This window comes from Onychomys torridus, chromosome 6 (genome assembly GCF_903995425.1).
Source record: "Onychomys torridus chromosome 6, mOncTor1.1, whole genome shotgun sequence".
NCBI classification, from domain to species: domain Eukaryota; kingdom Metazoa; phylum Chordata; class Mammalia; order Rodentia; family Cricetidae; genus Onychomys; species Onychomys torridus.
Genome location: NC_050448.1, coordinates 108,640,577 through 108,667,810, shown reverse-complemented (window position 1 = coordinate 108,667,810; position 27,234 = coordinate 108,640,577). Strand labels below are relative to the sequence as shown.

Below are 27,234 nucleotides of genomic sequence, written 5' to 3'. Positions count from 1 at the left end.
GCTACCAGTTTACTTTCTAATGTTGAGGAATTAAAAATATAATGAAATATTTTAAGCCATTCAAAACTGTTACTTTTAGGGCCATTTCTTCATGATTTTCTGTACTAGAAAAACAAAAAAACCAAAAACACCAAAACAAACAAACAAACAAAAACAAACAAAAAAAAAACAAAACACAGACTGGTCCCTTCCCCACTTCTGACTTTAGTATTTCACATCTTCAGGCTTTAGTTGTATTCCAAAGTTGGTACGTTAAGTGCATCAAGTTTTAACTTGAAAATCAAGTGTCATTTCAACAGGTGAGGACACCATAACAATGTAAACTTTGAGAGTGCCCTCTAGTGGAAGTTTACATGAACAACGGAGCAGAGGAAAGAAAAAGCTCAGACCAGTGATATATCAAGAGGGGAACATTCAAACTCTTCAACTAAGTAAGAAAAAGGCAAACAGGACAAAATGGGTTAAAGACACAAACAGGTAATTTGAGGGAAAAAATATGGAAGATTTTATACATTTAAGAAAAGTTGTTGGTCTGACAACCATAAACTAAAAGTACATTTCAACACTATTTCAAAGAATTTAAAGATCTGATAACCCAAAATAGCAGGTAACCTATAGGTTACCTGGAACCCTCTATAATTCTGGTAAGAGTGTAAATTGTTATATTTTCTTATATGACTAATCTGAGAATATTTAATAAAGTAGAATGGGTATATAACTCACAATTTGACTCATAAATGTCTCTCTAGTAAAGTGGTTCTCAACCTTCCTTTAATGCAGTTCATGTTGTGGTGATCCCCAACCATAAAATTATTTTCGTTGCTACTTCATAACTGTGATTTTGTCTACTGTTATGAATCATAACGTAAATATCTGTGTTTTGCAATGGTCTTAGGTGACCCCTGTGAAAAGGTCACTTGACCCTCAAAGGAGTCGCAACCTATAAGTTGAGAACCACTGATCCGGTAGATAATCTAAAAATAAAAAGTCTTAGCATGGAACCAAGAAAAGCATAATCAATAGTCACAAACAATCTATCAAGAAATGATTATAAATCTATGAATATGAAATCAGAATACGTATTGACATGGCCTAAAACAAATCCTAGCTTTGTACAGGAATTGGAGATCATTACCTTACAATCTATATCAACCAATATGCTTGTAATCACTGCTCTCTCTGGGCCTTTGGTCTCTGAAAATCATTGAAAATTAAAAGAAACAGCTGTCCACACAGGAAGGACAAGTTGACAAGTTCTTGCTGATCACCTAGAGTTCCTAACTCCAAATTAGAGGGAGTAAGAGCTACTACTCATCCCAATCTGCATCAAACTGGATCAAACTGGATTGACAGTCTGTTGCCTTTATCACCCTAAACTAAAAATCAGTGGTAACAGTTGCATCGCAGAACTAACATTTCTGAGAACTAACTCCAGAGCTCCCCTTGGACCACCTCCTTCATCACAATAGCCTCTCCGGGTATTAGAATTCCAGGAATCAAGATCACACAGATGAATAAACAGGCCTAGAGAGATTTAGTCTCTTGTCTCAGGATCTAAATCTAGCAACTAACATGTGGTCAATGACTCAAATTTGCAATGCAGTTTAAAATAATTAACAAGTCAATACTGTATTCAGACTGAGGCTGAATTTTAAAGAGAGACTGATTCTTTAATATTATCTAGACGAGTGTTCTAAATATGCACTCAGAGAATACTGGAATGACCTTGTTCAATGTGGGTAAACTTAAATATAAGTCCGTGGGAGGAGAAAGATGATTTTTATTCAAGCTAGAGTCAAAGTCAGAGGAAAAGGTCTAAGATGATGATGTCACATTGATGACTCACAAGCTCATCAATAAAATTTCTACTTAGTGTTCTGCTGCTTAAATGTCCTTCCAAGCAGTTGGCTTGGTAACTGTTCTCAACAAATTTCCTCCTCAATCAAGACAAAATACAGGTAACCAAATAAACAATATCCTGTGCTGGATTGGCTGTTTTTTGTGTTAATTTGACTCAAGCTAGAGTCATCAGAGAGGAAGGAGCCTCAGTTGAGGAAATTCCTCCATGAGATGCAGCTGTTAGCATCTTCTCAATTAGTGATCAATGGGGGAGGGCCCAGCCTACTGTGGGTGGTGTTATCCCTGGGCGGGTAGTCCTGGGTTCTGTAAAAAAGCAGGCTGAACCCAGGGCCATGGTGTGGTGTAATCAGGGCCTGGGCTGCTGCAAAGGGCCATGTCTGGGTCCGTGGCCCTGCTGCAGCCTCAGTCTGTGGCTGTAGTTACCACTGAAGAGAGTAAGGACAGAGCTGTACAGTGGCCCTGCCCCTCACTGGCTGCAGTACTAGGGAGAACTGGCCATGCCCCTCCTAACTGCAGCACTCAGGAGAGCAGACCCTGACCTCATTGGCAGGAGTGCAGGTGAGCCAGTCCTGAAGGCAGGAGAGCTAGCCCCACTGTCTGTCATGAGGTGGCATGGGTAAGGGAGAGATACCTCCCTTGCCCCTCACCATCTACTGCAGTTGGCAAAAGCTAGTCTGGGAGAAAGGTTAACAAGAGTTGGAGAGTGGACTCTGCCCCTCATCAGCTGCAGTACTTGGAATAACAGGTCCTGCACCTTGCCAGAACAGCACAATTGGGGAGGGGTAGGATATGGATAGATATGCAGGTGATCTGGCCAAAGAACATGGTGGGAGATCTGGCCCTACCCTTTATCTGTCATACGGTAGAGTGGGTGAGAGAGAGAAGACCTCCTCCCTACCTCACCCCTCACTGCCTGTGGTGGGTGGGAGAGCAGGCCCTGCACCTTACTCAGGCAGCAAAGCAGAGCTGACCCTGTTGGTTTGGATGCAGCTGAGCCAGCCATCAGGTGAGAGCAGGAGAGCTGATACCCCCCCCAATATGGCCCCTACTGCAATCAGGAAAGCAAGTGCATGGTCAAAACAGTAAAGCTGGCCCTGGTGGGTGCGGGGGAGCTGGACCCAAGGGTGGGAGAGGAGGAGAGCTGGACCACTCCTTGCTGTCTGCTGCATGTGGGTGAGCTAGCTGAGGCAGTGCTGGAGAGCTCACCCAGATGGTGATGATGAGGGAAAGCTGTCAGGCTGACCAACCCAGCTACCACCCAGGCCCCGAACCAGGGCTACGAGTTGGCCCACCCCAACATCCACCTCATCTATGAACTGCAAGAGCATGTAAAGGGGCTGGACCTGCAGATTCAAAACTTCAGGATCTCCATGACATAGGACAACAACAGGATATCTAAGAGGAGTCCCAGTGAGGGCCATTACCAATAGCACAGCAGAAGTCAGAGGCCTCAAACCAGACTATAGTGATATTTTATTTGTATTGAAATGTGATTTTATTTGTATGTCAATAAAGTTGCCTTGAGGTCAGAGCAAGCCAGAGCAGAAGCAGAGCACTAGTGGGGCACGCCTTTAATCCCATCACTTGGGAGGCAGAGCTAGGCGGATCTCTGTGTGTTCAAGGACACAGCCAGCATGGCAGACACACGCCTTTAATCTCAATACCAACCATAGAAGACCTGGAGGTCTGTACAAACAGGCAGTGACCAGGAGGTCATGTGGCTGGGTTTACAACCAATGAGAGAGGAGAACAGAAAGTCTTTAAATAGACAGGACGCAGAGAAGTAGGTCTCTTGCGGAGAGGAAGAACCGCAGAAGCAGTGAAGGGTAAGGTTTTCCGCTCTTGCTCGTGGTTTTTAACTCTGCAATCGGTTCTGTGTTTCTTATTTAACAAGCCGGATACATCTACACCAGACCAAGATTCATAGCAATGAATACTTACAAGTAAAAATGTATAGACTAAAGGGCATACTATGTGACTCACTGGACCACACTACGGCTTCCATGCTGAAAATTTTGTTTTGTTTTCGGGGGGGGGGGGGTTGCAAGGGCAGAGGGTGGATGCAAGGGGATGGGGAGACGAGTGGGATTGGGATGAATAATGTGAATACACAAAGAATCAGTAAAAATATTTTTTTAAAAAAAGAAAGTAGGCTGAGCAAGCCAGGGGAAGCAATCCAGTAAGCAGCTCCCCTTCATGGCTTCTGCATCAGCTCCTGCCTCCAGGTTCCTGCCCTGTTTGAGTTCCTGTCTTGACTTCCTTCAATATAGAGCAATATACAGGTGTAAGCCAAATAAATCCTTTTCTCCCCAACTTGCTTTTTCATCATGGTGTCTTGTTGCAGCAATAGAAACCTTAAGACATGTGCCTATGAAGCAAACACCTCCTCAGTGAAGTCATCAACTTGTGCATCCCAAACTGTTTGCTGTTGTGCACAGTGCTACACTCCTGTACCTAGCACTTGGGAAGGCTGAGGAAGGTGTTTTCAGTGAACCTCACGAAACAAACACAAAATTATTGATCACCAATTTAATGTGTCAAGAATCAAATTGAACCACTGAAATATAACCACCAATAAAACAGAATTCCTGAGCCACCTTATAACTTCAAGAAACTGACAGTAAACAAAATAAATTATACTCAGTTATAATTTGGAGGATATTTAGAAGAAGGGAGAGTAATGCATGGGAATAGTAAAGTATAATAATAGTATATCATATATAACAATATATATTATATATATAATTAAATATATTAAATATAATATAATATATATTAATAATTATATATGTATATATATATATATATATATATATAAATATATAATAGTAACAGGCAGGGTGAAAAGATTTACAAACATTGAGAGACATTACAAACATTCCAGTCAGTGAGCTGTGCCTAATGGAAAGGGATCAGCTTGAAGGTGGGAAGGGAATGAGGAAAAGAGAGGAGAAGGAAGCAGTTTTTATGTGAGAGACAACTAACATATGCAATCTTTAGTGAAGCTGTTTATGGATGCGCGCGCGCGCACACACACACACACACACACACACACACACACAGTTTTAAAGAAGGAAGGCTCTCTGGATGAAAACGGAAGGAAGGACAGATGTGGGCTGCTTCTCTCCTTCCTGTCCAGCCTCCTCTTAGCCGACTAACCCTTGTTACTTGAGCACACGCAGCCTACACCGACTCAGGCCCATTGCATGCACAGTTCCCGCTGCTGCACTCTGCTCCCAATTCCCACTCCACTGCTCCCCTCGTTTCTCTTAGGTCTTTCTTTATTCAGACAAGGACATCTCACGGGGACCGTCTCGCTGTCTAATGGACACACTCCTTACACGCCCCACAGCCCAATTCCCTGCTTTCCTTTTCTCTCACACATCCTTTTTTCAAAATCAATTTTATTTATCTTATGTGTATGGTTGTTTTGTCTACATGTATGTATGTGCAGACATGTGTGTGGCTGGTGCCCCAGGAGGCCAGAAGAGGGCACTGGATGCCCTGGGACTTGGAGCCTCCATGTGGATGCTAGGAATTGAGCCTGAGTTCTCTGGAAGAGCACCCTGTGCTCTTAACCTCTGAGCCATCTCTCCAGATACTCCTTTCATATTTTTAACCATCTGACATGTCAGTGTTTTGTTTACTGTCTGACTTTCTATCTGGAATAAAAGTTCCCATGGAATTTTATCACCTTTTGCCTGCTGTTCATCCAGTACTTGGGACAAGAACAGTCCCTGGCAAGGATCAAGCACCAGTGAGTGTGTGCTGAGGGGAGAGGCACCATGGAGGCCAGAGATCAGAACACTGGCCAACCTGCAGGGAACCAGTGCAGAAGGACAGGTCTGCCCATGAGTCTCAGAGTCACACAGGGCAAGGGGCAGGCTAAGAACTCCAGACTGTTCTCCTCCCAAGAGGAAACCACTGAAAGGTTCTCGTGTGGGAAAAACATTACCAGACTGTGTTGCTGTTGAGATGGCTGTCCCACAACTCTGTATGTAGCCCAGGCTGGCCTCGAACTCACAGAGATCCACCAGCCTCTGCCTCCAGAGTGCTGGGAGATCTTTATTTTTAAAGCATCGTTTTAGACGTTGATTGGAGTAATGGAGAATGCACAGTAGACAGTAAATTAAGAGACAGCTCTAGTTTAATTCAACTGAATTAAAACAAACACACACACACACACACACACACACACACACACTCACACACACACACACACACACACACACACACACACACACACACACACACACTTACTCCCAGCATTTGGGAGGCAGAGGTAGATGGATCTCTGAGTTTAAGGCCAGCCTGGTCTCAGAGAGAGTTCCAGGACAGCCAGGGCTAGAGAGAGAAACCACCTCCTACAAAAAACAAGAAAGAAAGAACAACTGTACCTCACAGACGAAACATGGGCAGGTAAGACCACCCTGGCGGTTCACACACACCCAGAGCAGCACAAAAACGTCCCTGTTCTCTAAAGAGAAAACCACAGCAGGTCCTTTCACTTTCCGTCACCACCTCACAGCCCTTCCGTTCTCATTAGTGGATCCGCATTTGGTTCCCTTATTAATTTTAACAGGGGTGGGGAGTGGGTGTAGGGTGAGACTGAGCCTTACTATATATCACCTAATCCAGCTTCAAACTGGCAATAACCCTCTTGCCTCAGCCTCCTAAATGCTGAGATTACAGGAGTGGAGTACCATGCCCAGCTCTGCCTTATAGTTATTTTTAATAAAATAAATAGAATCGGTGAGAGTCGTGCTACACTGTAACCAGTGACATAGTTATCCAGGGCTCTAATCCAGCGGTTCTCAACCTGTGGGCCCTGCCCCCATGACAAACCTCTTCTCTCCAACAGTATTTACATTACGATTCATAACAGTAGCAACTTTATAGTTATGAAGTATCAGTGAAAATAACATTATGGTTGGGGTCACCACAACACGAGGAACTGTATTAAAGGGCCCTGGCATTGGGAAGGTCGAGAACCACTGTACCAAGCATTAATCATCGAGATAAAAAATAACTGCTGCCCATCACAGGCTGCTCTAACGAAACGGTCTCATGCCCCTCTGCACAGCCCCGTGCAGTAGGTGTCCATGTTTGCCACTTTACAGAAGGAGAGAGGCAGATGCACCAAGGGTCTTGTTCAAGGTCACCGTGCTGGTGTGACAGCCAGGCTCTCATGCCTACCCGCTCAGTCTGCCGTCACTCTGCGGGGCCTCATGCCTACTTCTCCATCTTCCCACCTGTGGCTCCTAGCACAGCACCCTTAAGAAGTAGCTCAGTGGTTAGAGCACTTGCCTAGCAAGCGCAAGGCCCTGGGTTCGGTCCTCAGCTCCGGGGGGGGGGGGGGGGGGGGGGGAGTAGCTCAAGATGAATATTAGTTTATTCCCCAACTGCTCAACCTCACCTGTCTCTGTTTTTGCCTCTAGTCAGTAGCTTCTCTGGCCCTCTTTTCACCCACACAGCCTCCTCACCCAGAATTCCCTGAGCTCTACGGCACTGTTTTCAACCTTTCACTGGTAGGTCCAACAGAGTCGTCTGTGTAGAAACCTAAGAAGTCGAGACAATTGCCTTTACGGCGTGAACATACATTCACTTCTAGCCGTCATTTCAAGAGTCATGGTTTTAACCAAGAGTGCATCCAAGTGGGTATCTAGCTACACCAAAGGGGAAGCAGCTCTAGAAAGATCAATTTCCTCTTCCTTCTCATGTGAATGCTTATTATCTAATCTGCTTTTCTCAGCTGCCCTTTTCCTGCACAGCCCATGTCGATTTTCATGTAATTAAAAATTAATACATAAGACTATAAACATGGAATTTCCACACAGCTGATGGTCAAATGGGCTTTGTGATCATAAAGAAGAAATGCTTCTCCAGGGATCCAAAACCCAGCCTTCGGCTCAGACACACTGAGTTTTACTCACTAGATAATCAGGAAGAGTTGCTCCTTCCAGGAGTGGGGAAACTGAGGTAAGTGGGAAGGGGCAAGGATGGCAACATGGTTCTGCAGCAGGAAAGAGCACTTGCCATCACACAGGCCTTAACTTCCTCGTTCAGCCAGTCACAATTCCGGACTCATACCAGTGAGTTCCGTAAGTAATGTAACTCAATTAGATTTATTAAATTAAAACCCATCCCGTCATATAGAAATATTTACAAAAGCATCTTAAAGGAACGACTAGACAAAGATTTGCTGAGAACTTCCCACTGACCACAGCTAAATCCATGAAAAGAGATGTGTTCAAATGTCAACTGCCAGTCTTCCACACGCCTGCCTCCAAGAACCTGAGGAATGACTCTGTATATGGTTTGAGGTCAAGTTTACTGATACAAACAAATGCCACGTTAAAAATTTTAAGTTCACAAATCTCTGAAACTGGTATGTTCTAGGAGCTAATTTAAATTCAGGGAGTTCACAGAATTTACAAGGGGATCCCTTTAGAAGACGTAAAATTGACCATTATAACGTTACCTGAGGGAGGGCTCCGTAATTCCATATATATCCCTTGTGTGGGAAGATATTTGGTATATAGCGCAACTTTCCATTCTTTTCATCTTGTTTAATGGGATTCAGCGGCTCCTCGGTGGCAATCTAGGCAGATCACAAGGGAGGGCAGGAAGAGGGGGCAAAACGATTAGCTCTGTATCCAATGACAGATTTTAAATCTACCACAGTATAACCCAACCTAATGGTCGAAGGTTCCTTAAAGTGAGCTAAGGCAACTCTTCAGTTTGTTTGTTTGATTTTGGTTTTTTGTTTGTTTGTTTGTTTGTTTGTTTGTTTTTTTGGTTTTCCAAGACAAGGTAACAGTCCTAGTTGTTCTGGAATTTGCTCTGTAGCCCAGGCTGGCCTCAAACGCACAGAGATCCGCCTGGCTCTGCCTCCTGAGTGCTGGGATTAAAGGTGTGCAGCACCACCACCCGGCAGGTCAATTCTTATTACCAATTAACAATGGTAATTGGTACCATGTAAGAAAAATCGTTTGGAAAGAAGACATCTAATTATATATCTAGACTCAAATTACTTATATACTGCATTGTTTCTAACAAAAACAGTAAGATGACTGGAAAGATAGGAGGCTAAAAGTTAATCAATATTGTTGTTGTTGTTGTTGTTGCTAACCTTGGGGCTTTCACTGCCAACATTATGGTATTATAGTTAACTCAAAGATGTTTACCTAGATGGCAAGCATCTAGAGAGACGGCCTCAAGATTAAGGGAGCTTGCTCTGCAATCAGATGAACCAGAGTTCAGATACTAACACATGTAACAAGCCAGGTATCTCTGCAAGCACTGGGAACCCAGCTCTGGGTGTGGTGGAGTCAGGAGGACCACTGGGGTTTTGCTGACTCCCAGTGTGGAGGAGACACAAGCTGTAGGTTCTAGAGACACTGCCTCGGTAGACCAAGTGGAGAGTGACAGAGAAGCACATCTAACACCCTCTCTGGCCTCTGTAGCTCCTGCACACTGACACTGAAGGATGGATGCACATGCATGCATGCACACACACACACACACACACACACACACACACACACACACATACAAGCACGCACAGAGACAGAGAGATAAAGGGGAGAGACAGAGAGATAGAGGGGGAGAGAGAGAGAATCACTAAATGAATGTAGTAAATTTGCAGGAAAAGATCGACACAGAAACCTCCTAAGCATTTCCATATATTACCAACGAACTGTTCAAAGCAGAAACCAAGAGACTATCCTATTTACAGAAAAACAACAACAACAACAACAAAACCCAGTACCTGGGAATAAATTTAACGGAGGAAGAGCAAGATTTGTTCCTACTGAAAACTGAGATGATGATGAAAACAATCTGAGGCACAAAGGGAAAGACATCCAGAGTTAGACTGAAGGAGCATGATTCAGGGTCACTGTAATCCACAGTGAGGCTCCAAAGTCATTTAAAAAGAATAGAAATAGGAAGAGCAAACCTTGAAGTTTCCATGGAAACACCACACACACACACACACACACACACACACACACCCTAAAAAGCCACGGCAATTATGAACAAAAAGACAAAGCACCACATTACTGATTCCCAACGACACTCCAAAGCCACAGTAATAAAGTCAGATGGAATTTGCAAAAGTCAAACTCGGACACACAGATAGGCAAGACGAAGCACAAGTGATTTCCAGCAGAGGTGCCAGCAACACACAACAGGAAAAGAACACGCCCTTTAAGACACTGTACTGGGAAAACAGAATGTGTGGAAGAGCCAACCGAGAATGGGTTCCTGAAATACAAGGCAGAAGCTGTAACACTGGCACCATTTTCAGGAGAAAAGGACAAACTGGTATGGACAACAACTTCTGGGATCTGACCACAGAGACACAGGCAATAAAAGCAAAAGTAGACAAATGGGATTACATCAAATTAAAAAGCTTCTGAATAGCAAGAGAAACAACCAACAGAGTGAGGACACAATATACTGTTGTAGAATATCAGTTTAAGGTGTGGTACATTCGTTTATGCTGTGGAACATTTGTTCAGTGATGCAAAGATGGGTTGTCTTCTTTCATGTTGCATTTGTTTCACTCGGTGACGCTGAGTTACTGTGCCTGCCAAGAACACCTGATGGTCTAATAAAGAACTGACTGGCCAGTAGCCAGAAAGGAGCAAGGGTAGGCGGCGCTGCCAGGCAGAGAGACTAAACAGAGGAGGAAAAGAAAAGGAGGAGAAGGGAACATCAGGGGCCAGCCACCCAGCCACCCAGCCACCCAGCCAGCCACAGAGTGAGAAGGAAAGAAAGACATATAGAACAGAGAAAGAGAAAAGCCCAGGGGCAAAAGGTAGAGGGGTAAGTTAAGAAAAGCTAGCCAGAAGCAAGCCATGCTAAGGTCAGGCTTTCATAAGAAAGAATAAGTCTCTGTGTGATTTTTGGGAGCTAGGTGGTGGACCTTCCAAAGAGGCAAAGAGTTGAAAAAAAAAACAAAAACCAACTGCAATATACATCATGGGAGAAAGTATATTTCAAATCATACATCTGACAAGGGCTTAAAAGCCAAAATATACAAGAAACTAAATAGAAAAATAAAGCAAAAAAACTACAATTAAAAAATGGACAGTAGACTTATTTCTCAAGAAGATACACAAATGGTCAACGAGAACAAGAAAAAGAAATAGTCAATATGTCTATCAGGAATATTCCAGTCAAAACAATACAGAGGGAACCAGCAGGATGGCTCAGAGAGCAAAAGCCTGAGTCTGTCAAGGCCTGAGTCTGAATACCAGGTACATCACATGGTGGAGGGGCAGAACCAAGCCTCCCATTTACACATACACACATAAATGTTTAATAGCAACAACAAAGTGAAACCACAGTGAGGGTTCACTCACGCTGGTAATGAAAGACTATTATCAAAAAGACGATAGGTACTAAGTGCCGGTAAAGATGCAGAGGGAAAGTCTACACTGTGGAGGGAACAGAAATTAGTACAGCCATCAGGGAACACAGAGGTTATCTGGGAAATGGAAAACAGAGCTGACACAGCACGCAGTTCAATTCCAAACACAAAGGAAAGGATGGCAGTGTGCTAACTTGGCATCTGGTGGCACCTCACTGTTCACAACAGCCAAGGTATGGAAACAGGGTCCACCAACAGATGAATGGACAACAACAACAACAACAAAAATGGGCTCCATGGCTGATCTCCAAGAGCCTGAGAGCCAAACAGTGGATCCCACAGGCCCAAAAGGATGGGGAAGCTTGACCCAAGGGTAGAAGAGTGAGAGGCTCTGGTGACATCTGCACAGTGTGGGGACAACTGCAAACAATAGGGTGTATTTCAAAACGGAGAAAGGACCTGGAAAGTGTTCACTGTGGGAATTATATATGTTTACAGACAGATGAGTTTAACAGGATTCAAACATTATATATCTATCTATGTAAGCACATCATGGCATGATGTTTATGTTTTCTAAGTCACAGTTAATAATTAATTAGAATTAAAATAACAGATTTAAACTTTAAAAAGCAGAACAAAATGGTGGCAATGGTCAAAGAGTATAAAATTTATATGAGAACAGTGTGTTGTGTTTTGTTTTGTGTTATGCATGGCAGTGAACACAGTTACAGTGTATTACACATTTCAAAACTGCTAAGAAAGTACAACTTTGAAATGACCTCACCAGAGAGTTCAGATTGTATGTTAACTTGACTAAATTTTTATGTCATATTCATAAATCACATTTGTACTCTACAAATATATATTGCTCATTTACAGTAATTATTTTTTAAAGTCAAGCTCAGATCTCTGTCAAGTGACCTCATTTTAAAGCTCTTTTTTTCTGTCAAACATATTCACATTAATACTGAGAGAGGACCAAAAAATCTGCTATTAAATAAACAAACTAAACAATGAAGTAAAGAGACAAAGTACCCCACTTGAGAATTCACTCGAAACTATAAAGGGCACATCAGATGAAAGAAGAGAGCAAGCCATGCCAAGTCAAGAGGGATTCTCGACAGCTTTGGGTATCATGGAAAACATTAAAATCAAGTTTTTGAAAAGGCTTAACAAGGGCAAAAGTAGGCGCTTGTGGTGGTATTGTGTTCCCCACAATATTGTGCACCCTAATAAATTTATCTGGGGTCAGAGAACAGACAGCCACTAAAACAGAGCCAGAAATGGTGGCTAGAATATGGGTCAGAGCAAGCCATAGCAGAAGTTGGGCGGTGGTGGAGCACGCCTTTAATCCCAGTACTTGGGAGGCAGAGCTAGCCGGATCTCTGAGTTCAAGGCCACCTTAGAAACAGCTAAGCATGGTGACCCATGCCTTTAATCCCAGAAATCCAGCCTTTAATCCCAGGGAGTGATAGCAGAAAGCAGAAAGGTATATAAGGCGTGAGGACCAGGAACTAAGTTAGTTAAGCATTTGGCTGGTTTAGTGTTCAGGCTTTGGAGCAGCACAGTTCAGGTGAGAACCATTGGGATGAGGACACAGAAGCTTGCAGTCTGAAGAAACAAGACCAGCTGAGGAACTGGTGAGGTGAGGAAACTGGCTTGTTCTGTTTCTCTGACTTTCCAGCATTTACCCCAATAACTGGCCTTGGGTTTGATTTTATTAATAAGAACTTCTAACCATTCTGCTACAGGCGCTCTTAGATAAGATCCACAAACCCGGGAGAAGAAACTGTTCCCAGGCAACAGAAAACTCTAAAGGACTAAGTCCCCAGAAACCAAAACCGCCATCAGCACCAGACACTAAATACAGAGCAGACTCTGAATCAAACTTGAAAGTGTTCGCCATCATGTCAAGAAAAGGGCAAGGAAAATTACATTAATGCATGCCTAAAAAATGGGGAAACATTCTTTAAAGTGAATATGCAGTTCAAACCATTTTCTTCTTGAAATTAAGGTCTAAGTTCACAAGAATATTTTAAATTATCTCCTGCATGGAGAAGTCTGTCATCCCTCCTCCAAATATGCCATGTAGCTAGAAAAGATGCTTTTATATTATTAATTTAGCATTTCAACTTTACGTTATTAAAATATATCTGTACCTCCATTTTGGCATTTGTCCACCGAGGTATTTCCACAACCATATTAAACAAATTCTGCAGTTAAAAAAAAAAATAAAGACAGAACCTTAACATTTTTATTCACCTTTTATTTTTTTCATTTGGTATTGGGAGACTATATGTTAAATGAAAATCAGTACAGCCTCTCATAAAAGAATAGCACAAGTTTCCGTCCCACACATAAAATGTTTAGTGCCTACCTTCTCGATCCACCCATGCCATAAACCCCTTCTTACAGTGAGAGAGGCCACTAACACTCAGAGGCACCATGCATCTGATCACCACTGCACAGCATGAAAGGGCACTGAACATCTGGAAGCATGAAAGGGCACTGAACATCTGGAAGCATGAAAGGGCACTGAACATCTGGCAGGGCACTGATAATACTGGGAGTCAGAAGATGTGTTCTCTTTCACTTACTTGTTTTGAGGCAGAGTCTTAGCATGTAACTCTGGCTAGGCTAGAACTTGCTATCCAAGCTGGCCTTCAACAGACAGAGGTCTACCTGCCTTTGCCATCTGGGTACTAGAATTAAAGGCATGCACCACCACACCTGCAGAAGATAAGCTTTGATATTTATTTTCCAGCTAAAACAGTACAATAGACCACTTCTGCTCTACTCAGGACAATGTGGTTAAAACACCACTATGTAACTTTTTTTTTTTTTTTTTTTTTTTTTGGTTTTTTCAAGACAGGGTTTCTCTGTAGCTTTGGAGCCTGTCCTGGAACTGGCTTTGTAGACCAGGCTGGCCTCGAACTCGCAGAGATCCACCTGCCTCTGTCTCCCGAGTGCTGGGATTACAGGTGTGCGCCACTACTGCCCGGCCTTGATGGTGTTTTTAAAAAGTACCTCATACAGTCTTTTACCACCGATTATTAGGAAAGCAAAAATTTAATATATCTCCCCTCGCACATATAAAAATTACTAGGTGAGCTTTAGCAAACAAACCCACAAAAACAAAACACAGAATGATTCCTTAGGGCTCCACTACCTACCTTTTCAATTCAACTGGTCTAGGGTGAAGCAAGGGAATTGCTACCTTAAAAAGCTCTCTGAGGAATTTGAATATAAAGTCCAAGCTGGCTTAAAGCACTGCTCACACACAGTCTAGGACTTTCTTGGTGAAACACAGGTGCTATTAACTCAAAGAATGCCACCTAGCAGCCATGGTTTTTTATTTAAATTGTCTTTAGAAGACAAAGCTGGGAATGGCACCTCACACCTACAGTCTCACCTCACACAACCCTGCTGTTCTGTTTCATTTCCTATGCTCTTTCGTGAGGGACCCTTGTACCTGTTTAAATATGTCTGAAAATTTGTGAAAGAGAAAAACCTAAGTATATGGCAGATGCTTCCACGATTCGTTCATCTTTGAAAGCCTGGCTGTAAGAGAAACAACGCTGATGGATGAAAACAAGGTGATGATAACGGGACCCTGCTGGTTAACAGTTGTGCAACAACATCTACCTGCTGAGAGCTGCTGGTTGCAATAGCTTTACCAGTGGCCATGAGAGTATACAACAGGTGACAGCTAGTATTCAACAGGCTGACCCACCAGACAAATCACTAATTCTCTGGTGGGGAGCCCCACTTGGCAAAGACGGTGTGGGTCACTGACTCTCAATCTGTTTATTTCTGTCTGTAATTTTCTCATGTGCCACTACATTTCTTCTCTAAAAACTGCTATGGGTGTTTTCCTACTGTTTGTGTGTTTATCTCATGTAAATATTCCATCTTTGGGCACACATTTAGTTGTGGATGGTCAGGAAGATGACTTCTGCTTCAGCTGTATAATTCTAATGAATTAATAGAAATAATACTAGGATATTTTTCATAACCGACATAGGAAAGTAATAGTATTCTCAGTCATAAAAACAGGCTTTTACACATTTAGTTAAGACTTTAGAACATTCAAGACTATTCAGAATAGACTAGTTGCCCCAGGGAGACGAAGTGCTCAAGGGCAGGTTTCCAGATGTCTGTCTATTGAACCAAAGTCAGGCTGATAGCATTAAGATATAAACTTCTTGCAGCAACTGACTTTCTGCATGTACTCCTGGCCTCAAGGTTCAGCCAACTAACTGTTTATTGTTTAAGTCGTAAATTTCAATGTCACTCTCTGGCTTCGTGCCTATTTTACTCACCATGCCCAGTCAGCACGACCTCCCTAGCCTGAGAGACACTGTGTGACTGGCATGTGTTATGAGAATGGGTCAGGCCCTGCATATGTAACTCATAATTGTCCAGAGTTTGGCTGCTGAGAGGTACGTGTGTGCTCAAAGGGAGGTGTCGCTGAGTGTGTAGAGAGAGAATGTGTGGAGACAAGGAAGATGAAGCTGTAGAGAAAAGAGATGTAACTGTATATAGAAATATATGGCTGCCCTGTGTGTACATAGGGCAGAAATGTGTGTGTAGAGGAGAGTGAATGAGTGGGAGAATGAGGAAATGAAAGGCTGAGTGAATGTAAGTGATGTAGACCAGAAATGTAAGTTACGAGTGAAGAAATGTAGCAGGGAAGAGAAGAAGTGTGTATAGAAGAGAGCTGTGTAGTGGGATAGAGATGTGGGTGAAGAGAAAAGTGTGTGAAAAGAGGTGAAACTGTGTATAAGAGATGTGTGCAGAACATAGTTATGTGGAAACAGTTTTTGTTTTTTTTCGAGACAGGGTTTCTCTGTGTAGCTTTGCGCCTTTCCTGGAACTCACTTGGTAGACCAGGCTGGCCTCGAACTCACAAAGATCCGCCTGCCTCTGCTTCCTGAGTGCTGGGATTAAAGGTGTGCACCACCGCTGCCCGGCGTGGAATCAGATTTAAAGAGAAGAATTTCTTCCCAATGCAGTAATAAAGTTACCTTCAGAACGTGTGAGTTTTTTCCTAAAGACCTTTACACAGATAAGATTTTTTTCTAACCCCGCTACTCTGCTGTCAGTTCTTTTTGCTACCCTGGAGCAGTTCTGGGAGCTGGTCTCTCAGCCTAAGTTACCTACCAAAGCCACTTGCACAGATCTGAACTGGGCCAAAAAAGCAGCAGATGAGGAACAGGTTTGAAACTGGAGCCTGCAAGCCACAGTCTCAGTCACCATTTTCACTTGATGATCAGGGGCTCCTGCTACCTCGCCCTTCTCCTCTCCAGCTGCAGTGTGCTCTGACTGTAATTTATCAAAGCCAGTATCAGTCTTATTTTCCTAAGATTAACATTAGTAATAAGTCAACAACTGCCTATCAACATTTATCAGAAAATCAAAGATACATATTTCAAATCAGAAATATGGCAGGGAAATCTAATCCCTCCTTTAGTCCTTTTTCTTTTTCTTTTTCCCCTGGAGAAGGGAATAAGATAACAGATAAATATAAACCAGTCTCCAACATATAATCCGTGTTACAAGAATTAAATTTTAATCTGACACTCAGAACTTGGAATATATTTTTCCCCATTGAAAAGACTACTTCAGACTAATAATGCAAGGTCTCTGGAACTAGAGCCTCGAGTGCCCGAGTGCCACCTCCCTCATAGAGCAGTGGCTCTTCATTACACTGGAACTGTACTTACTGAAACACAGACTAACCAGACCCCATTGAGCAGAGATTCTGATCAGTAGAGACACAAAAGGGCCCAGAATCTAAATTTCCAACAAGCACTGGAGGGGGTCCCAGTGGAGATGACCCAAGGCTACCTGACAACTGCTTTAGGAAAACAGAATATGGAAGGCAGGCAATGGATAGGAATTTAACAGCCTCCACAGCTATGTGTGAAAGCATACTCAGAGGCTGGGGACAATAATTTCAGCTATCAGAATAAGACTACAGAGGCAAAGGGTAGCAGGGAAAATTGTCCCCTGGAGCAAGATGGCAAGGAGTCAATCAAATGTTTTGGTCCTAAGTAGTAACATATAGCTGCTCTAACTCGTTTTTCTACTTCCAAATGACTGCTGTGCCTTAATTCTAAAACAGACTCTAAAGCTATATTCTGTGTTTTGATCTAAAAAAGAAATAAACTGGGACAGGAAAGATGGCTCAGTGGGAAAGAGCACACTTACATGTTAGAAAAGGATAAAATAATAAATTTTATGCTATGAATATTTTAACACAATAAAAAAAGGTTAAATGGTGATGCTGCCCCAGATGCCTTAAAGAGATGTTAGAAGAAAAACATCAGAATTTACATGAACGTCTTGCAGGGGAAAAATTAGAAGCAGTTTAAAAACGCAAACTATCACCAAGGTCATTAACAGACAGTCTAAGAGGGACTGAAGAGGCTGGAGGAAAGGTTCCATGGTTAAAAGTGCTTGCCGCTCTTCCAGAGGACCCAAGTGGGGTTCCTAGCACCCAAGCCAGACGGCTCACAACCATCTGTAACACCAGCTGAATGGGATCTGGCACCCTCTGTGGGCCTCCACAAGTATCTACCTGCATGCATGCGCACATACAGGCACCAACATACAAACATATACAGAATAAAAATTTAAATGATTCAAACAACCAAAACTTCAAAATATACCTTATATTCATCATTTCGTGCTTTCTTTCTGGGAATGATATTTTCCTGGAAGAGCAAAGATGGTAATTATGATTAGAACATCTCATAAACGAATGCAGGATGCACAGCACAGCAACAAAGACATGCATACTGCATACAAGTTGTATTAGCTGCTGTCCAGAAATCAGACTCAGCAGACAACCTGCCTGTAATGTCTGTCGTCACCCCCAACCCCCCATATCCCCAGCCTCAAATGGGCAGAGGTTCAAAGGGTTTTAATAGTAAATTATCGGAAAAGCCAACACTCTTTCAGGTAACTTGCCAAGTCTGCCTGACGGAAGCAAAGGCTCTGCACGTGTGTAGAGAGACCGGCAAGCTGCAGTGACTGCATCTCCAACAGTCATTTCATTATCGAAATGAAGCTCCTGGGAGCTTGGCTAACAAGCTGTGAAAGTGCTTGGCTATACCGCCTGCCTGGGAATCCTATCAAGGTGTGATTACTGTGCCTCCACTAAGCATTTTTAAATTAAGCCAGACTACATGGTGGGGTGGGAAGAAAGATTATGCCATTCACAAATGTTCACGAGGTCTATGTGACACTTACACACCAAAATGACTACTAAGGAAGAGACAAAATAAACAGAAAATGATTCCAAGTCACACTCTCTTGAAACATTATTCTTGTTCTGGAAACTATATCCCAAGATACAAGGCACAAAAATTCTAATCATGACTGGCTTAAAAGTGGGGAATCCTGTTGATATACATGCTGTGTGTCTCCATCCCTGCACCTCTAGAACTCACTGGCCTCTGCCTTATAATTTGTCCTGTCTCATCCTCAGAGTCCACAGGCAGAATGTTACCCCACAGAAGGGTGCCTATGCTTGTTCCACACTCACTCCTCCTCCCCACTCCCAATTTTCAAACACCACAGCTCTAGTATTTTTATAACACATTTGTTACGACGAACCCCAGATTAGACACTACATATCAGTCATTCTTCCCCCTACATTCTCCTTTACAGTATTAAACACAATCTGACTGACCTCTTCTCTGGCTGGCTGTGTCTTCCCTCCAAGTGTGAGCAACATCTAACTTGCTCACCACTGCACACCCAGTGCCTCAAATAGACCATGGCATATAATAAGTGTGCAATGATTGTTTACTGAATGAATAAACAAATGCACACACACCTTCAGCCAAATGTGAGGTGTTGGGAAGACAAGGGGTATCTGATAGCTCCTCGTACATCAGAACACTGAAATAACAGGTGGAGCACTACATCTACACTTAACCCAATCTCACAATAGTCTACATTTGTGACCAGGGGCAAGGTATGGGACCTCATCAAGAAGTAAGTTAGTAACAGCAGCAGCCATCAGAATTACAATAACTCATGGCAAACACGGAGCACTTGCCTAAATGTACCCAAACTTCGGGTCCCCTAGGCTCTCCCTCAGGCAGTGCTTCTCACAACCCTACTTCACCTTCCGACCATCAAATGGTTTTCACAAGAACAGCTAATGAAATGCTAGGTTTTTCCAGGTCTACATCTGTGTTTCATAGCGTGGCTTCTGACCATGGAGAGGCCAGCTCCAAACTTGGCTCCCTGGCACTTGCCAACTGTGCACTGCCAGGCAAACCAATGAAACGCCTGCTGCCTCATGGCCCTTGAGCAGCTTATGGCAACTTAGCATGGGCTGAAAAAAAAATGAAACATTCACGTAGTGGCTAGCACACAGAAGTCACCCGCAAATGTTAACTACATTAAGATTCAAAATAAGCAGATTAATTTCCCACATCACTACCCTTGAATCTTGTGTTCCCACCAAAGTCTAAACTTCACAGACCACAAATACCCCGTTTTCCTTAGCTTCACACAAATCTTAATTCACAAAGGAGGCTGACAGCCCTGTTCCAGCTCCTTGGTTTCTTCTCCTGCCTGAAAAACCACATCTTTACTATATCAAGGCCAATAGTAAAGTATCATTTTCGTACTCTCAGGTACAAGAAGTTTTTCAACCCCAAAACAAATAAAAGTAATACCTTTTTAAGGTCCACCTTCAGAGGAATATCGTGGAAAGGGGAAATGTAGTGACCAGCTACATTCTCTGCAAAGGAAAAGGCAACAGAATTACAGCGATGCACACACTGTGCTTCATAGCAACAGGTCCTGATCTACTTCTGGACTTGTGTGCTTTTAGTAACGCCAACTTTACACCTTAAAATTTTAATTCAACTCTCAGAACTTGTTCCAGCCTGAAGAGAAATATATGCCAACTACCCATACTCAGTGGCTGAAATCATTTCGCTCAATATTGTGCTTGGCTTCAAACGCTAGGTGCAGAAAATATCAAAGGTAGACTAACCTTCCAAGTAGGAAAATTCTGACTTTTGAAAAGAGACTCATTACTAAGTGAATTAGACTAAACTGATATCCATTTCCTTAGGAGAAAACTAACAGTATAATCTACAATTTCTACCTACAACCCTTAGGAAGAAAGGTCCAGCTGGAGCTGGCAAGATGCTGGGTCAAAAGGTGAAAATAAACAAGTTAACAAAATTATCATAGAAGGGCAGACTAAACAACAAATGATGAGTTCTGGGTTCAGTTCAATAAGAGCAGAGGTGTACAACTTAACAATGACATCATCGTATTAAATGTCCCCCCTTCCCCACACCCCAGGTCACCAGAAGCACTAGGAATAAGTTCTGAGGGAAAGTTCTTGTTGGCTCTTGGTTCTGTCTCTTTGTTACACTTTCCCAGCATGGGAAAGGTGGCGAGCACCTAACTGGCAGTCAGTAGTTATGAAATAAACGACTCAACACTATCTCATTTCTCCCCCTATCTAAGCTATTAATTCCCTTCACCTACCCTGGCAACAAGGTAAAACTTAGAGACATGTGACATGGTATGGACAGAGCTGAGGAAGAGCATGATGGCAAAGAGGAGACTTATCCACGTTTATTTGGTGTTCTGTTATTTTTACTTTGCCTGCAGTATGAACGTACACCACGTGCATGCCTGGTACCTCCGGAGTTCAGCAGAGGGCATCCCCTGGAACTGGAGTTATGGATGGTTATGAGCTACCAAGTGAGTGCTGAGGAGTAACCCTGGGTCCCCTGCAAGGGTAACAAGTGCTTTTAACCAATGAGCCATCTCCCATCACCCCCATTCACGTTTACATATTCAAATTCGCATGCTTCTGATTTCTGTTTTTCCTATTTACTAGGTTTCCTTACAGTAACTCATTTGGTAATTATTTACAGAACACATGTGCTTTCCCAAACACTATTCTGTGTGCCAGGAATACATATTCTAATTTCCTGCTCTCATGCACATCATATTCTAGTGGGAGACTGGAGTGATTAATATGTATAAACTGCAGCCGGAATGGTAAGCACTAGAAATCACACGAGGTCAAGTACAGAGTGAATGCTGGTGGCTTTGCACGGCCTGGAGGTTATCTCTCACACAGGCAGCAGGTCAGCAGCGGCCCGGGGAGTGAGGAAGAGGGTCCAGAATCTATAGAGGAAGATGCCGAGGAGACCATCACAGAGGAGATGATGAGAAACACCAAGGAGGCCGCCCAGGCAGGAGTGCAACCGTCAAAGGCAAAGGGATGGTTGGCAGTGACATGAGGGGAGTGTCCCGCGTCCCATCATAAAGGACCTTGCATCCTAACTTCGTCTATCAAATTTCTGTTGAGTAAAATAGAAAGAACACTGGGCTTGAACAGAACCTTCTAAAAGGGACAACGTGTCTTTGGTGTGTAAAGCAGACCAAAGAGAAAGAATCAGGAGGCTTCTGGGATTAATCAACTAAAGATGATGGTGACATGGGTGATGTGGAAAGGATGGAGGTGGACAGAAAAAAAAAATGTATTCTGCATATATTTCAAAAGTGGAGCTGGGTATGTCCCCAAAGGATATGATGCCAATGACTCAGATGTGGAACAAAGGTAAGAGAAAGGACAAGCAGGTTATGGGGGAAGGAGAGTGGAGAGGTTAGCTGAAGGCACATCACCGCAGTTACACCAGGCCCCACAGATCGCTAGTGACCACAGCTAATAAAGTGGACCATGTACTTTCCAACAGCTAGACGAGAAGCTTCCAATATCCTTGCTACAAACAAATAATAAACATTTGAGGCAATGAATCCGCTAATTCCATTTACTTGATCAAAACAGATAAACGTGTTGGGCAGAGGTAGGTGAACTGTAATATGCTTTGTAGTGAAGGAGAAATACAGGGTGCAAAGCTGGCCATGTGAGTCCTGCCTCAAGACTTGAGACTGATGATGTAAGCCTAGGACTTACAGAGGACTCCCAATGCTAAGGCACATAGTAGGTCCACCCAGATCATAGCCATAGTCAGCTGACACTGGTTGCTGATGGCAGAGTGTCCAAACACAGTGCGGAGCAGTTATGACTAAGATGGGTAGTCCCTCTCAGTCATATGGCTATGAATTGAATCCTGAGGCATTTCAAAGGCTAGAGTTCAGAAATAAAAGAAGGGTCACATAAAGGACAATAGAGCGAGAAAGACATCAAAATAACTGTTACCAATTTTGAGAGCCACATATCACACTCACTCTTCTCCTATCTCAATGTGCCCACAATGCCTAAAACCCTGCAAAACAGCTAAACTTGCTCCTAACTCCATCAGGTCTGACATACACACTCAGGCTACATCATCACAGCCATACTTCTTTTTTAAAGAAATGATAAAATATTGTGCATCCTCGAGCTCTGGTGGCTCCCTTGTTGTCTACAGATTGCTCTTTCTTACTCTCATTATGACTTTAGTATGGTATTTATTAGAAAGCTGACCAGAGAAATGGCTGTAGTCACCACATTTTGTCTTGGTAGAAAGGCAGTCTGCATCGCTAGACGAGAATGAATGAACGCCATCAGGCTTATCAACATACACCAGGCATTCCAGCCTCACAACTTCCCCTTCAACTGCTCTAAAAATACTTTTTGTTCTTTCACTCGCTAAGTTTTCCATGCTCTCACTCTCTCAGGTTGCTGAAAATTCATTAGTTGTATTTGCAATTGAGAAAATCGGATAGACCGTGGAACCCTTACCTAGTATGTCTGCATTTTGGTTTTTTGAGACAGGGTTTCTCTGTGTAATATTCCTGGCTGTCCTGGAACTCACTTTGTAGACCAGGCTGGCCTTGAACTCACTGAGATCTGCCTGGCTCTGCCTTCCGAGTGCTGGGATTAGAGGCGTGCGCCGCCACCACCCAGCTACCAAATATTTATAATATAATATAAATAACATAATATCATACATTATGTAATATACTAAATTGTTATAATATGCAGCACATAATTGTATGTGATGTAATGTGTACTATATAAAATTATATATTATAACATATAACATTTATACATAAAATAGCTATAGTTATACCAAACACCAACATACACAACATTACCGACCCATTTACAGAGATTCTCGCTGGAAGCTTGATAATGAATAAAACAAAAATGAGCTTTGTATTACTTTCTAATAAGATTAAGAAATTTAAAAGATGAGCTTCAGTGAAAATGTGCCATGTGCTTCATAAAATCACAGGATTTCTATTTTACAGCTCTTCATTCAGAAAACTAAGGTTCCATAAACTAACATCAAATAAATATAACTTTTAAATGTTTACCTAGTAGCTATTATATCTTAATGTACTGATTGAAGTTTACAGGAACTTATTTGTAGGAAGTTTTACTAAGTTCAAACACGCAACCACCCACTGCTCAAATGATGTAATTAAGAAAACATACAGTAATTTCAGCCCCTATTTACAAAAAAGAGAAAAAGAGAAAGAAATCACATTATTAAGGAAGACGTGTATGACTCAGTCCTATTATAAATAAAAGTAACTTGAATTACATACAACGCTGTTTCCAAACTATGGAAATCATGGGTTTTCCCCAAGCCTTTAAGAAAAACGTAAAATCTAAAATAAGTAACTTTCAAGTTACCACCCCCAACAAAAACCACCTGCAGTGGTTCAAAGGGACTAGACAGGCCGTATTGCATGCACCTTGAATCCTATGTAAGCAAGTGGGTTCATTACCACTGCACAGCTAATTCAACACTGCAAGGCTACATCCACTAAAGTTCTGAAAACTGGAAGTTTCCAAAAATTCAATCTTACATTCTCTCCATCACTGTCGCTCTGCACAGAATTTAACAAAAAGAACGCGGCCTTAATGCTACGGCTCTGTATCATAATTTGAAGTCAGATATGGGGATACCACTCACAGTATTGTTCTGTTCAGTATTGCTTCGATTATTCAGGGTCTTTTGTCCCCCATAAATTTTGGTTTTTCCTATGTCTGGTGAAAACAACATTGGGATACTGTTGGGATTGCACTGCATCTGTAGATTGCTTCGTAAAGATGCTATTTTCACAATCTTGTTTCTAATCCACGAGCAAAGCATGCCTTTCCATCTTCTAGGGGCTCACCTTCTTTCCTCGGTGTCCTCAATTTTCATTGCAGAGGTCTTTCGTTTCCTTGGTTAGGTTTATTTCCAGGTGCGTGTGTGAGTGCATGTGATTGTGCATGCATGCATGTGTGTGTACGTGTGTGTGTGTGTGTGTGTGTGTGTGTGTGTGTGTAGTGTAGTGTGTCTCCTGTGAATAGAACTGTTTCTCTAATTTCTTTTTTTGGTATGTTTGTCATTGGTAAATAGGAAGGCTACTTATTTTTGTGTGTTAATTTTGTATCCAGCCACTTTGCTGAAATTATTTATTAGTTCTTAAAAATTCAAAATTAAAAACGGCATGGTACTGACACAAAAACAGACAGGCACTTGACTAGAATCAAGGACCCAGCAAGAAGACCACACAAGTGCATTTCCCTGATTGTTGACAAAGATGTCAACAACACACACTGTGCAAATGCAGCATCTTCAACAAATGATGCCAGGAGGACCGGCTTTAACACACAGAAAGATGACACAGGTCTTCATCTCTCACCCCTCACAGACGGACAAGGACCTCAGCATTCAGACCTGACACTGCTGGGGGAAAGGAGGGGCGAACTTCAGCTCGCAGGCGCAGGAGAGGGCTTTCCTGGTAAAATTTTGGTGGCACAAAAAAGATCACTAGGAAATGGAATCAAACTAGATGTCCATCAACAGACAATGGATAAGGAAAACGTGGCACATACACACGACGGAATATTAGTTAGCTGTGAAGTGTATAAAGCATAAAAAAATTAAATTTGCATGTAAATGTATGAGACTGGAAAAAAATTACACTTCGTGAGGTCAGGCCTAACAACACAAATTCTGCATTTTCTCTCTCGAGTGGGGACTCCGGCTTCCAATCTTTTGTGTTGTAGGCTCGACTTGGAGCGTGAGAGGAAGTCAGTGAAGAGAAGAAGGCCTTTGGGAGGAGCCGTGTTCAGGCAGGGTGACAGATGACAGGAAAAATGAGAGCAGTGAGGTGGAACGCTGTGGGGAGACGGGTGGGGGCCTCCAGAGGATGGGTTTCACTGGCATGGGCGGGGAAGGGCTAACTTAAATGGTGTGTAAAAAAAGCCATAGGAAAACCCACTACTTCTCATAAAACATAACTGGCCGGGCGGTGGTGGTGCACACCTTTAATCCCAGCACTCGGGAGGCAGAGGCAGGCGGATCTCTGTGAGTTCAAGGCCAGCCTGGGCTACAGAGTGAGTTCCAGGAAAGGCGCAAAGCTACACAGAGAAACCCTGTCTCGAAAAACAAAAACAAACAATAGAAAACAAACAAACAAACAAAAACCTGGAAGGAGGTCAAATACATGGAATATGAAATAAGATGGGGAAATAATAGGGGTGAAAGATTAAGGGGCAATAGAGGCAAGGGGGGGGGGGGAAGAGGGGTGATAAAGAAGTTAACCCAAACTAAGGATCTATGAAAAAGCCTTATGGAAACCCACTAGTTAATGAGCTCACTTAAAAATCTAATTTAAAACAAGGAGCTCAAATGAGGTACCCTATATGAGTAGACAATGACACTTTTAGAAGAAGTTAGGAAATGAAAATCCCAAGGCAAGGTGTGGGATATCCTGCTATGAGTTACTAGTCAGGGAGGACCAGAGCTCTTCAAACACACAGGACACTGCCAGGGCCCTTGGTTACCCACAATAATTACATCGTAAGACTCCATGGCTGAAGACACCACATGCTAACAGGGGAACTTCCTCTCTGTTGGCTACTTTTCACAGTGCCAGATGCGCTATGCAGGCTGCTGGGGAAGAAAACACACTCCTGGTCTTTACCCTGCACTGGACCCTTCACGCTGTGATATTGGTGTAACACTGGCACAACCACTTTCAAGTTGGATTTGAAGCCTGCTCCCTAGGACTTTCAGGCCTTGTACTAGACTCTTGGTCAACAGCCCATGGCTGGGAGAAGTCACAGGCACCAGACTAGAAGTTGTTATTGTTGTTTTGCTAAATGGTCATGTTATCAAACTGCTTTCTAAGGATTTATACTTATACCCATAGACCTGGACTGCTGTCAACCTTGGTCAAAAAAAAAAAAAAAAAAAGAAAGAAAGAAAGAAAGAAAGAAAAGTACAGTAGTCACCAGTCAATAGAGAGATACGTAATTTGTCAAAGTGCTAAGACCAAGAGACCGAGTGTGAAGCCCTAAACAGGACATCTGTATTCCTCCCACTGTAACCACGGTGCAGAGAGCATCAAGGAATAGGTGAAAGGAATTTAAAAGCCCAAGTAGACGGAGCAGTGCAGTGACATGCTGTCATCTGGGTACGACCCAGCCACTGTAGTCATGAACTCACTGCAGCTATGGTCGCCTGCACAAGACCTACACAAGATCAAGCCAGCTAAAACAGGGACAGGTGGGGTAGATGATCTACAGGCCTCCCCCACTAGTGAGAAGCCGCTGGCCGTGAGTAATCGCTGGGGGAGAGAGAATCATTCATTTTGGAGGATGGGACCACTGCTGGATTTCCCACATTCCAGAGCATAGTCCCACACCCATGCACACATACATGGGTAGCTCTAGCTAGACTTAATGAAGTCTAAAAAATGTGGCCAGGAGGGATTGGGGAAGAGTTGGAAAAGGAAAGTGGGGGTAGATGTGAGATTTTATTGTATACAACTATAAGATTCTTAAAAATAAAGAAAAACTAAAATGGCTAATTCCTTAAAATGCAAGAGAAAAGAAATAGCATAACTCAGTGACTGCTGCCATGGGACACTGACTACCTTCCACATTCCACACTGTATGCACACCTCCTTGAGCAGCCACAGTAATTCTCGATTGCTACTACCCCTATGCTAGAGAGAAACTGATGTTTCTCAAAGATGTCTTCTGA

General features: G+C 42.8%; 1 protein-coding gene across 3 annotated transcripts in view; it reads right to left on the bottom strand.

Annotated features, from left to right (window-relative positions):
• Positions 1-27,234, bottom strand: part of Ppa2 (inorganic pyrophosphatase 2) — a 77,726-nt gene that overhangs the window by 45,427 nt on the left and 5,065 nt on the right. Inside the window, exons 2-6 of one of the 3 annotated variants that reach the window (XM_036191309.1) lie at positions 19,939-20,003; positions 17,914-17,958; positions 16,403-16,564; positions 13,399-13,452; positions 8,342-8,461 (exon numbers count right to left, since the gene is read on the bottom strand). In XM_036191309.1, the coding sequence (XP_036047202.1) occupies positions 8,342-8,461; positions 13,399-13,452; positions 16,403-16,564; positions 17,914-17,958; positions 19,939-20,003 (446 nt within the window). The remainder of the gene's footprint in view (positions 1-8,341; positions 8,462-13,398; positions 13,453-16,402; positions 16,565-17,913; positions 17,959-19,938; positions 20,004-27,234) is intronic. The other 2 variants (XM_036191310.1, XM_036191312.1) reach the window with 2 other exon arrangements.